This window comes from Ceratotherium simum, chromosome 5 (genome assembly GCF_057802395.1).
Source record: "Ceratotherium simum simum isolate JZ-2026a chromosome 5, ASM5780239v1, whole genome shotgun sequence".
Taxonomy (NCBI): Eukaryota; Metazoa; Chordata; class Mammalia; order Perissodactyla; family Rhinocerotidae; genus Ceratotherium; species Ceratotherium simum.
This window is the reverse complement of record NC_141904.1, coordinates 56,632,911-56,646,499: the sequence shown is the minus strand read 5'-3', so window position 1 is coordinate 56,646,499 and position 13,589 is coordinate 56,632,911. Positions and strand designations below refer to the sequence as shown.

The window sequence follows — 13,589 nt, the reverse complement described above, 5'->3', positions numbered from 1 at the left end:
TGTAAAAGCAGACTTTAAAATCTCAGCTTGTGCAAAGGCAGGGATACCAGCATAGTTGGCCAGGATGGAAATCTCTGCATCTTGCAAGCCCCTTGGCACATGCACATTGTCTCTGAGAACTGAGACTCTGGGAGACCTCCTGCGCTGTGTAGCTCTTCCCTGTTTGAAACTCCAATTTCTACCCCAACTCTGAAGTCTTAAAGGAAGCAGACTGTGAGAGCAGAATCTAAGAGGCCATGAAAAGCATGAGTTACCTTCAGGAGCACTGTTAAGCCTTTAAGAATGGAATGTACCATATAAATAATTGTTTTTCTGGTAAGGAAAGAGTGATGGCATCCCCTGTTCTGTATGAGGCTTTGTTCCTAGTCTAACATGTTTTTCATCTACTGATCTCAGTACTTCTATATTAGCCACTCCCTCTGTTTTCAGAGTTTGCCAAAGACGCCACTCTGCTGTGTTAGATCTCCCCCTTTATTCTGAATTTGTAACACATTTTCTTATTAACGGATTACAAACCTGGTAAGCCAAACTGCATGATAATAAGCATATCACGTTCTAGAAATGGGGGCCATATCTGCAGTGAAAAAGAAGCTGTTTTCCTTGGCAGAGTGGTCTTTTCAGGGTGTTGGTTGTGTCACAGACGTAAGTGGTGGAAGAACTTTCAGACGAGATGATGTGTGCCTGATGTCCACATGGACTTCATATAAAGCATGTGATGTAATTCCGATCGCCTTTTCTTCTTCCTGTCACGGAGACAGACCTTCCCCGGCCTCAGTTCTCATGTATGTTCGATTGCATCACTTTCCATTTTTATTGAGTTTATAGCTATAAAAGAAGCAAGAAGCATATTTTTATGGAAGAATATGATTTTTTATCCTGTAAGTATATTCCCCTTAGAAAAGCCATTTTTGGTTATTGTCTGCATAAAATATTTATTTAAAATTTACCTCATGGCAGTGATAGTCTGAAAGCTATTTAAAGAAACTACCTATTTAATATTTATGGACTGAAATAGTTTTATCATTATCAATCTGTTTTTTCAATAAAGTAGATGTGTGTAGAACCTGCCATGTCCTTCCTTCCTGTTAAATACCATTCCGTTGGTCAAGTTAATTTCATTCAAATTCCTCTCTCAGTAACCCACTCCTGCACTAGATTTCTACTCTGATATTTGTAGAAGTTAGCACAAATCAGTTTTTTTACTATAAACATCATCTTTGCTTAGGCATGTAGAGTTGAAAGTTTTTTAAGCTTTATTTTCAGATAAATCAGTTTCATATGTGGGATCAACTATATAGTGTGCTGTCAGCTACAACTGCATGTGATTTGGGGCCATACTCCCTGAGAAGAGTGTTGACCATGCTGATCACAACAGATTTAATTTCTTTTATAATTTTAGGTAATCCTAATCCTGATTTTCTCTCTTTTTATTTATATTCTGTTCTTGTTGTATGAGAGAGAGAGAGGGGGAACTTACTTTTGTTCCAGGTAAAAGTGATCATAGACTCATGATTCATTATAAAGAAATAATATATTTCATGGATTGCGCATACATGAGCAGGGCCACTACCTGCTCATATAGACCCAGAGCACATTGATAAGCAATTACGATTCTTTCCTAGTGAGCCTTTAAGCATACTCAGAATCCTCCTCAAGACCACCTTCTGGCCAGCCACTACTAAACCTTTAGATTTGGCAACCAAGATGAAACCTATTTGTCCCCTGATCTAGTCTGACTTCTCCCTGCAAATGGGGTTCCATATCAATCGTTCTAGTAAATTCTACAACCTGAACACTTCTGAAGGTAGGGGTCTCACTTCTTGTTAAGCATTCCACTTTGTTCATACTCAGCAGTTATTGTCTGTAGCTTGGTTCTTGTTTATGCCGCTTTCAGTTGCTGAAAACAACAAAAAGTGCTGGATGAAATGTACTTTAAAAACATACATTTTAAAATGTTTTTATGAACTGTCAAGTTAGAAAGAATCTCAAGGGCCAAAACTAAGCCAAAGCAGGGGCCTGGAGTGATAAGCAGAGCACTGGTTCTATCTTCTCATTGACATCTTGTACACAGGTGAGCTTGAGCTTTACTTTTCGCAGTTATGTGGACATTGAAGGAAAGAGACAGAAGCCTGAGCCTGCTCAAGACGAGGAGTCAAATAGGAATCCCACTACCACTACCACATAAAGCTGGGATCCCACTGAGACTGTTAGTGCAAGAGTAAACCCAAACTAACCTCCCCACTCTACTTTCCTCCCACCTAGACTAGGGGACTCCAGGGAAAGTGATCTATTTTAAAACTTTGAGCCAAGTGAATGGTGAAAAAACTAGCTTTGAGAATCCATAACCACAGCTGGCTCTTGCACAGATGTGCAGTGTGAGGTGATCCAAAAACTTCAAGTAGGGAATGTAGTTTAAAGGGGTTCTTGGTTGGTAGTGCCCCAGGCATTGGCAGAGACAAATGCTCTGAAGGACCACATGTTCAGCTTAGACCTCAGAGTATTTCTCCAGATAGAGTTCCAAAAAACATGAACACACAGTAAAATTTTTTTTAAAAAATCACAAAACCTGAAGAAAACAAGCCACCATAAATGATAGTCATTAGGAAGAACAAACAGCAGAACCAGAAGGCAAGAACTTCAGAAGTTGGAATTTTAAGACAAACACTATGAAATAAGTATATTTAATATGTTTAAATAAATAAAAGAAGGGATTGAAAATACAATAAGGCAAGAGATATAAAAATACCAAGCAAATTTAAAGAGAACCAAATAAAATGTCTAGAAATGGGAGAATATAAAAACAGAAATTTAAAAGTTCAATGCATAGTTTTATCTGCAGAGTGGCCATAGCAGAAGAGAAATTTAGTAACCTAGAAAACAGAGCAGAAGAAATTAAATAAAAGATAAAAAGATGGAATACATGAAAGACAAGTTAAGATACGTAGAAGATAGAATAGGAAGGTCTAGCATAAGTTTAATCATAGTTCCAGAGGGAAAGAGAGGTGGAAGTAGAGACAGAGAATATATACCCAAGAGAAATGAAAACATATGTCCACACAGACTTCCACATGAATATTCTTAGCAGCATTATTCATAATAGCCAAAACATGGCAACAACCTAAGTGTCCCTTAACTGCTGAATGGATAGACAAAATGTAGTATATTCTTACAGTGGAATATTATTCAGCAATATAAAAGATTGAATTAGTGATATATGCTACAACGTGGATGAAACTTGAAACGTTGTGCTACGTGAAAGAAGCCAGTCATAAAGTACATGTATATAAGAGTCCATTCATATGAAATTCCCAGAATAGGCCAATATACACAGACAGAAAGTAGATTATTGGTTGCCTAGGGCTGGGGGTAGAGGGTGGGGAACAGAGAGTGACTTCTAATGGTTATAAGGTTTCGTTTTGAGATGATGAAAATGTTCTAAAATTTGATTATGATAATGCTTGCACAATTCTGTGAATATACTAAAAACCATCAACTATACGCTTTAAATAGGTGAAATGTGTGGCATGTAAATTATGTTTCAATAAAGCTGTTAAAAAAAAGGAAGCTAATGGAAAGAAGTCCCATTACCTTTAAAGGCATGAATTTGGAGTGATAGCTTGACTTCTTAATAGCTTTTGTTAGCCAGAATATAGTGGAATAATATCCTCAATGTGCTGAGAGAAAATATCTCTGAACCCAGAAAATTACTTTTAATACTCAGCAACAATATTGAAGAAAAAAGAATGAAGTTGAGATAGTTTTAGACAAAAATTGAGTTTGCTGCCAACAAAACCTCACTAAAGGAAATTTTAAACAATGCATTTCAGGCAAAAGGAGATTCCTAATGGAATATCTGAGACGCAAAAATAAATAATAAACAAAGATAGGGCCGGCCCCGTGGCGTAGCAGTTAAGTGCTCGCGCTCCGCTGCTGGCGGCCTGGGTTTGGATCCCGGGTGGGCACCGACGCACCGCTTTTCAGGCCATGCTGTGGCGGCATCCCACATAAAGTGGAGGAAGATGGGCACAGATGTTAGCTCAGTCTTCCACAGCAAAAAGAGGAAGATTGGCATGGATGTTAGCTCAGGGCTGATCTTCCTCACAAAAAAATAAAATAAACAAAGATAGTGACAATGTAGGGGTAAATCTAAATAAACATGAACTGTAAAAAATGATGAGTTAAAAACAAAACAGGAAAGAACTAAGATATATGACAACAATAGTGTGTATGTCAAGAGTGGTGACTGGACTTAAAGTGTCTCAAGATCCTTACATTATTCAGAAAGAAGATAGGTAGATTGACTTTAGGCTTAGATAAGTTAAAAATGTAAGCATGTTATAATTTCTAGGGTAATGTTAGAAATAAGTAAAATAAACACATAAAATAAATATATATGAAAGTATAACTTTTAAATGAGCAGAGACAAAAAAAACAGAATGAGAAAAAAATTCTTCAAAACAAGGCAAGAATAAGAAATAGAAAAGGTAGATTATAATATAGAGAGCACAAGGTAAGATGGTTGAAATGAAATCACGTATATCTGTAATGATAATAAATGTTCCACTTAATTTTTTTAGACAGGATAAAAGAATCTGGGTATATGCTATTTATGAGAGACATCTACAACATAATGTTAAAGACACATTGAAAGTGAAAAAAGACGCACTAGCCAAATACTAAGCATAAGAAGGCTGTTGTAGACTTTAAGGCAAAGAAACCATGTTAGAGCTGAAAAATTGGCAGAAATACAAGGAGAAAATTATTTCACCGTTATAGTGGATGGTTTTAACTCACCCTTAAGTAATCAACCGATGCAGCAGATTAAAAGATCAAAATATAGAAGACTTAAATTACCCAATTAAAAAGTGTTTTTGAATGCCATGCACATATTTAGAATATTGCACCCAAAAATTGTTGGATACATATTCTTTTCAAGTACACAGTATATAAAGTACATGTGTGATAACTGACCACATACTGTGTCATGGAGCAGGATACACCAAATTTCAAGTGATTAGGATCAAACAGACCATGTTCTCTGTTCACAAACCAAGTAAGAAATAGAAAACACAAAGATAAATAGGAAACATCCGTGTTTTTGGAGACTAAGAAACATACTTCTAAATTACTCATGAGTGAAAGAATAAATAATGATGGAGATTAGAAAATATGTGGGACTGAACTATAATGTCAATACTACATATCAAACTAGTATGATCAAGCTAAAATGATACTTAAGGGAAATTCATAATCTTAAAGCTTATATATGAAAAGAAAAAAGGCTGGAAATTAGTAAGATAAGTATCAACTTAAAAATTTAGGAAAAGAAAATAGAATAAATCCCAAGAAAGTAGTAGGAAGGAAATAATTTAAAAATAAGAAAAGAAATTAATGAAATAGAAAATAAAAACGTTAGACGATCAATACAGCCAAAATTGGCTCTTTGCAGAGATTATTTAACATGACGTTGCCTCTGCTGAGAGTCCTCAAGAAAAAGAGAGTAAAAATAAAGAATATTAGGAATGAAAAAGAAGACATAATCATAGATGCCATAGATATCAAAAGATAAATAGATCTTATGAAAATTTCCTGCCAGTAAGGTGAAAATTTAGATGAAATGAAAAATTCTTAGGGGATAAAAAACTTATCAAAATTGACTCAAATAATTAGAAACACCAATATTCCTATAACCAGTAAAGATGGATGAAGTAACTAATGGTCTTTGGAAAAAGAAAGTACCAGCTCTAGATGGTTTTGCTGGTGATTTCTAATAAACATTAATGGGAAAAATATTTCAATTTTACACAAACCATTTCAGAACACATTAAAAGAAGGAATACTCCCTAATTTATTTGGAAGTCTAAATTGATACTAAAACCTGACAAGGACAGCATAAGATAGGAAAATTACAAACCAGTCTTACCCATAAACAAGGATGAAAGATCCTGACAAAATATTAGCAAGCTGAATCCAGTAACATGACTTAGTGGGGTTTTTCATAGCAGTGCAAGGAGAGATTAATATTTAAAAAATCCATTAATGTAATTCATTACAGTAACATATTAAAGGTGAAAAATGTGATAAATCATGAGATGCAGGAAAAATGTTTGATGATGTTAAACATTCCTTAATGATTTTAAAAAAACCCTCTTGGCAAAATTGAAATAAAAGGGAACTTTCTGAAACTTGAGTGCCTATAAAAAGCTAAAGCAAACATCAAACTTAATGATGAAACATTGAAATTCTTCCCTTTAAGACCAGAACAAGACAAAGAAGCCACAGTTTCCACCAGGCCGCCCTGTCTTTCTGCGTGGCCTGTGGCTGGTATGGGCTTCTTCACAGCAAGGTGGTCACGGGGTGGTTGGACTTGTAACATTGTGGCCGGCTTCCAGTGGGAGGAGGCTGAAGCTGCCAGTCCTACAGGCTAGGGCTGAAACAGGCTTACTGACAGGTCTGCTGCATTTAGCTGGTTGAAGCAAGTTGCAGTCCAGCCCAGGTTCCAGAAGAGGGTAAATAGACTCCATCTCTAGTTGTGGGAGTGGCATGTGTGCACAAGTAGGAAGAAATTGGTAGCAGTCGTCTTTGGAGATCATCTACCACAACTGCTATCAGATTGACAAAAATGTAAAAGGCTGGTGATATGAGATGTGGAGTGATTGATAGACTACACACTGCTTGTGACCTTGAGAATTAGTATAACTGCTTTGGAAAACATTTTGGTGTTATCCAGTAAAGCTGAAGATGTGTATACCATGTGGTCCAGCAATTTAACTCCTAGATTATTTTTACTGTGTGTACCAGGTGATGGGTATAAGATGTTCAGAATACTACTTTTTGTCATAGCAGAAAACCTGGAAACAAATTCAAATGTCTATAAACAGCAGAATGGACAAATAAATTGTGCTGAAGTCTTACAATGGAATCCTGTTTTTCACTGACCATGAATGAATTGCATGTATAATACCATGATTTAATCTCCAGGACATAAGAGTGAGCAGAAAAAAGCAAAGTGCTAAAAAAAAATACACAGCACAAAGTTAAAAACTATGCAAAACTAAATGGTATATTTTTTTACAGTTGCTAAAAAATATGGTAAGCCTAAAAGACAAGCAAGGAAATGACAAACACAAAATTTAGTGTGATAATTATTTCCAAAGAGGAAGAGAGGGAGATAGAAATGGGTTGAACTGGATAAGAACAGGGTGATTCTAATGATCTTTTTTGGTGAATTGAATGATGGGTGTTTCTTGTATTATTTTTCCTTATACGTTTTATATATTTTATGTTCTCTTGTGTCTTCTTAATATTTAATATAAGTAAAAACTGCCAATGCTTCCTTTTTTTTTTTGAGGATTCTCTTTTGTCAAACGATGCCCTTGAATGATCATTTCCACTGTGGAGTTGCAGAGAGGGTCCAGGTTATATCTTGGGTTGATTACCTTTATTAGCTCCCTGTTGACGCTTCTGAGGACCATGGTGAATAGACTTGGTAGTTTCAAGGGTGAGTTTGGCCAGGCATCTTTCTAAGCAAATTCATCGCCTGCGTTGTTGGATTAATGATCACTGGCTATTGAAAATTAAGAGAAAGCAGTAGCTCCCAAATGTAAATAGTAAGAGCTGCGGCTTCTAATTTCTTGCATTTTTGTTGTTGTTTCACAGATTGATCAGCTGAAGCAGGAGCTTTCAAAGAAGGAGTCAGAACTTCTTGCCTTACAAACAAAGCTTGAAACCCTTAGCAATCAAAATTCAGACTGCAAGCAACACATTGAAGTGCTTAAAGAGTCGCTTACTGCCAAAGAACAGAGGGCTGCCATCCTTCAGACTGAGGTAAGGCACTGTTTCAGGATTCCAGGCAGCAGGCTTTGAGTTGCTAGAAAATGTCCTACCTGAACAGCTTTCTTTTTTTTTTCTGAACTTTTTGTGTGTGTGTGTGAGAGGAAGATCAGCCCCGAGCTAACATCCATGCCAATCCTCCTCTTTTTGCTGAGGAAGACGGGCCCTGAGCTCACATCTATTGCCAATCTTCCTCCTTTTTTTTTTTTTTTTCCCTTTTGCTCCCCAAAGCCCCGGTAGATAGTTGTATGTCATAGCTGCACATCCTTCTAGTTGCTGTATGTGGGATGCCGCCTCAGCATGGCCGGACAAGCGGTGCGTGGGTGCGCGCCTGGGATCCGAACGCCGGCCGCCAGTAGCGGAGCACGTGCACTGAACCTCTAAACCTCGGGGCCGGCCCCCTGAATAGCTTTCTTTAGAAGATCCCTTACCCAGACCTTTGGGACCAGGATATTTTGGATATCAGATATTTTGGGGATTTTGGAAAGGTAAGGCCCATTGCATGTATCATAGATTGTGTAACACTCCCAGTGGGATTGCAGCAACACCCCATAAGCAAACACATGGATATTTCTACAGAAAAAAGAATTCTCACATTAAAGTAGGGTAAATAAAGACTATATAAGTAGCCTCCTGTCAGTTTGTGTCAGGTTGTGCCACCAAAGGAGTTTGCTTCACACTGGAATTTTTTTTATCTTTCAGAGATTTTTGGATTTGGGAACCACAGATAAATGTTTGGATCTGGAATGGTTTCATTTTATCAAAAATCATAAGAAAGTCAGAATGTCATCTACCTTACTTTGCTATGTGTCTGTATAGGTCCCCCTTCTGGCACCCGTGGTTTCAAGGCTGTCCCACTATCTAAGGCGTATCCTCAATTTTCAAGATTCTTTTACCCATTGAAGAATGTTGGTATCGTGTGAGTTTCTTAAAGAAAATGTTGGTTTGTTATTTCTTATTCATACTTAGAAGAAAAACAAATATATGTTACTATCTTATTTCTTTGCTTCTCCTCATTGGATTATATCTTTGGGTCTGCTAGTTATTATGTAAATAAAAAAGTTTCCAGAAAATAAATTATTACCTGTGGGCCATAGCAAAGAATGCTTCAAATCTCCTTGATTTTTGTGTTGGGAAGTGTGTGATGTGGATTACTTTAGGAGAAGGCAATCTAATTGAGTTACATGTCCTCTCTTGTGCTCTTTGAGCCATGTCTTTGCATGTATGTATTTCTGAGTCTGTGGGGAGGTTTGGACTTTCCTTAGGAGTTAATGGGGCCATTGAGTAGATCTGTGCCCTCAGTTAAGGTGCAGGACAGTGTCCAGAGGAGAAGCAGCAGGTTCCGGATTGGATAGGTCTTGACATGGACCCGACCCAGCCCCTATGCACTTGACATTGGCTAATAGGCAATTATTTGATTGCTTCAAACCAAAAAGATCATTTTGGCCTCAATGATGTAAGATTTTTCACATTTAAGAAATATTATTTTCAGTTGTGTATAGTTCCATTGTGAAAGCATGGATATTTTATTTTTTAAGGCAAAAATTTAAACCATGCCATGAGTTGAAAGTGGCTTATATCTCCTTTGAGGAGGCATCTGTGAATAGTATCTAGAACTGTACTAATACTATAGCCACTAGCCATATGTGGCTATTCAAATGTAATTAAAATTCAGTAAAATTTAAAATGTAGTTTCTTAGTCACACTAGCCACTTTTCAAGTATGTAATAGTCATCTGCAGCTAGTGACTAGTGTATGGGACAGCACAGCTATGGAACATTTCTACCATCTACCACTTGTCTAGAATAGGGGTCGAGGGGCTGGTCCCGTGGCTTAGTGGTTAAGTGCGTGTGCTCCACCACTGGCGGCCCGGGTTCGGATCCCGGACGCACACCAACGTGCCGCTTGTCTGGCCACGTTGAGGCGGTGTCCCACATACGGCAATGAGAAGGATGTGCAACTATGACATACCACTATCTACTGGGGCTTTGGGAGGAAAAAGGGAAAAAAAAGGAGGAGGATTGGCAATAGATGTTAGCTCAGGGCTGATCTTCCTCACAAAAAAAAAAAAAAGAATAGGGGTCGAAAACTATGGTTTGTGGGACAAATCCTGCCTTCTGCCTGTGTTTGTAAGTAAAGTTTTATTAAAACAGACACAGCTTTTCGTCTGTGTGTTGTCTTTGGCTGCTTTTGTGCTACAACAGCAGACTTCAACAGCAACAAAGACCATATGGCCCACAAAGCTAAAAATATTTACTCTCTGGCCCTTTACAGAAAAAGTTGGCCAACCCATGGCTTTGTGATTTGTGGGAAGGAGGTTGAGTGGGAATTGGAATGCCTGGCTTGTCCTCTCTCTAGCTGCCTTACTCTGAACAGGGCCAGATAGTTTGCTGACCCTCATTCTAGAGCACAACTTTTTCTTCACAGTGGTTATTCACAAAGCAATTGATTGTACCTACAGTTGTTTTAAGTTGGCAATAATAGCAGCATTACTAATAAAGTTAGTGTAATTGTGTTGCTGTGTATTGGATAGAAGGAAATTTGAGAAGCAAGGCAGTCTGCAGAGGTGTTGTCCAAACAGGCAGTCAGGCTTCTTGGCAATTCCTCTCCAGAAGGAAAGAATGAGAAAGTCAGCTCAGAAAGGCTTACTACCTTCCTCTCACCACGTTGCACTGATGAGCGCTGTATTCTCCAGCTTCTTTCCCTTCTCTTATTCTTTCCCCTGCATTTTACCTCTCTCGAATTAATGTAGTCCAAATTAGACCTATACATATTTCATTAAAAAGATGGTGGTGACATTATGTGGATAGCTTCCGTCCCATGTTCAATAATTAAAATGACCCAATAAAGAAATGGTGCTTTGAAGTAGAAAAAATCATTCTCCATGTGCAGAGAAAGTGAGAGGATTTTCTAGTTTTCTGCTTTGAAGTTGGGAGTGTGAGATTAATGATTTTATCAGTTGTAAACATCCGAGGAATTTTCTTTTGCTTTTTTTCTTCTTTTAAAATCTTTGTAAATGGAAATGGAGAAAGTTACCTAATGATGTCCATGTCTTAGAAGAAGAAGCAATTTAGGTTGAAATTAGCTCTAATTTTTGGATCATAGGCAGAGGATTTTTGGCAGCAGGGTAAAATACATTAAAGTGATTTTCCTGCTTCTTGGAGAAACAGAGGGAAATAAGTCTCCCTACCTAATGTGAAGTGAGTTAGTGGACAAGTATTCTGTAGATGAGATACGTTATGTTTCATTATGCCCTACCACAAAAGACCTGAGTTTATATTTATATGAAAGATATGGTGCTCATCCTTGGAGGAGGTTACGTGTGATAGCTCCTTCCAGTTAGATTCCTGAGTCATTCCTGAAAGTTCTTGTCAAAACAGAAGAGGGGTCTCTCTAGAATGGGAAGAGCCCTGCTGGTATCTCTGGAAAATCTATGCCATCACCTGGCTTTGGCGAACATAGTATAAATGACAGATGTCACTGGCCTAATGGTTCCTCTCTGCAAGAAAGGCTTTTGCTACCAGGGAATTTGCATTTGGGAGGTGGTAGGATGAAGGGTGGGACGAGGGGTGGGAGGCAAGTTGTCTGAGTTTGTGGCTATGTGGCTTGGCTCCTGGGTTGGTTTGTTTTTACTTGTACAAATGCCCAGACATTCTTTGACATGTGTGCAATAAATCAATGGAATAATAATTACACACACACAGAGATACACCACATAGCTCTTAACATAACATTTTACTTTTTAAAATAGCTTCAGAGGACCCCAAGGCCAAGTTTCTTATTTTGCTACTTCCCTTGATGTTTCCTATATACCAACTTACTGCCATCTGCCAACACGTTAATTCTGTGGCAGTAGAGATAATAATGAATTGACTTTCATTACCACCTTGATTTTTCTGAATTTCATTGAATAATTACCAGAACATATCAGAAACTAGGAAGAAGAAAGGCCTAGCTATCATTCTATGATGTGAAGTAAAATATGCAAAGAACACAGCATTTAGAAGTGGGAGATGTGTGGACATGCCTCAGCCTCCCCACTTAATAACCGTGACTTGAACAAGACTTGAACTTCTCTGAGCCTCCATGTTTTGTTCTATAAAATGGCAGTAATTGTGCCAGCCTGATGCATCATCTATATGGCAAGTGCTTTGACTCTAGTAAAGGATTTTAGCTATAAATTGTGTTGATTATTATCACTGCTGTTATTATTACTATTGTGTATTAGGGATGTTTGGGAAATACTCTACTTCACGTCTCTTCTTATCTTCCATTCTGTGTGTTCTGTCTTTGTGCGTCTCCTTTGAATTTTTGGTGTCTGCATTTACCGAGCTCAGATTTTTATATTTCAATTGAGTCACTTTTTTATGTCTTAGAATAATACAGAGAAATGAAGATACTGTGAAAGTGCCACCTATTTTGTTCTATCCCCAGATTAAGAGATTTCGTTCTGTTTTCTGGAGCTTTTCCCCAGCCTGGCATGATTTCTAAACTGCCAGGCGTGACAAGTCTTTGGCACGTTTTCTGAAAGATGTGTTAAATGGCAGTGGTATATGATGACTGCTTTTATACTCATTTTGTTCCGAATAGGTCAGGGAAGAATTCTACTTGTCTAAGAGTAAACGCATGAGAGCCTGTTAATTAACAGAGAATGTAGGGTTTTGTGTTCATGAAGGCAAAGGGCAACACTTGTAGGTTAGGTTAGTGGCAGCTCCATAACAAGGATCCATAACGTTTTTGTGTTTGTTTTTTAAGTGTAATCAATATAGGAGAGAATCTCATGCAATCTGTAAGTTCACTTCCCAGGAAAATTCACCTCTATACATACACACTCATATTTACAGGCAATAATGTATATAGTGTCAGGCAGTTTATAGATGCCCTGAAGCATTTCCAAGAATTTCATGTTAAACATCCATGCATTTTTCGTTCGATGCATATAGATTTCATGCATTTTTTCATGCAACACATATTTTTCGAATGACTACTATGTGCTAGATATGGTTCCTGCCTTCATCCAGCCAATGTTCTATTCGGTATATAGATACATGATAGAGAACTGATTTATAGGGCTATAAACGCTCAGTGATTTCATTATCGCTGGTTACTAATAATTCCACACAAAATCTTTTTTTTTTTTTAGAGGTTTTTTTTTTTTATAATTTTTATTTATTTTTTTCCCCAAAGCCCCAGTAGATAGTTGTATGTCATAGTTGCACATCCTTCTAGTTGCTGTATGTGGGATGCGGCCTCAGCATGGCCGGAGAAGCGGTGCGTTGGTGCGCGCCCGGGATCCGAACACGGGCCGCCAGCAGCAGAGCGCGCACACTTAACCGCTAAGCCATGGGGCTGGCCCCACACAAAATCTTAATTGGACTTCATCTTCCGTCTATTGTTGAAAAGCAGATAAGTAAAGGAAGGAAAGAAGATAAAAAGAAAGAAATGTTTAGCTCCTTTGAAGGCTAAAGTATGCAAGCTGCATGAAATATCCATTTATATTTCTTATAAGTGAAGGCTAATATTGCTAAGATGATTACTCTGATAATGTTAAGATTTTATGTTTTGATTAAAGCTGATCCTCTTTTGAGTCCACGCTCAAGTAACTTGGCTCTCCATGAGAAAGGGAGTGGTGTTTATGGGGTCACAGACACTCTGCTGGCTTGATTGTTTCAGGAGTTACTGCACCTACTTAGAAATGCTTTGGTCAGCTGTACTTCAGGCAGTCCCTTCCTTTGACTTGTCTAAATGAATGAGGT

The 13,589-nt window shown here is 37.9% G+C and overlaps 1 protein-coding gene across 7 annotated transcripts in view; it reads left to right on the top strand.

The window, feature by feature from the left end:
* The window catches only part of ERC2 (ELKS/RAB6-interacting/CAST family member 2), a 907,827-nt gene that overhangs the window by 305,958 nt on the left and 588,280 nt on the right, over positions 1-13,589 (top strand). For all 7 annotated transcript variants that reach the window (XR_015552235.1, XM_087431197.1, XM_087431195.1 and 4 more), the window contains one exon: positions 7,660-7,827. Coding sequence is in view for 6 of the 7 variants with exons in the window: in XM_087431197.1 (XP_087287323.1) it covers positions 7,660-7,827 (168 nt within the window). In the remaining variant the exon portion in view is untranslated. The remainder of the gene's footprint in view (positions 1-7,659; positions 7,828-13,589) is intronic.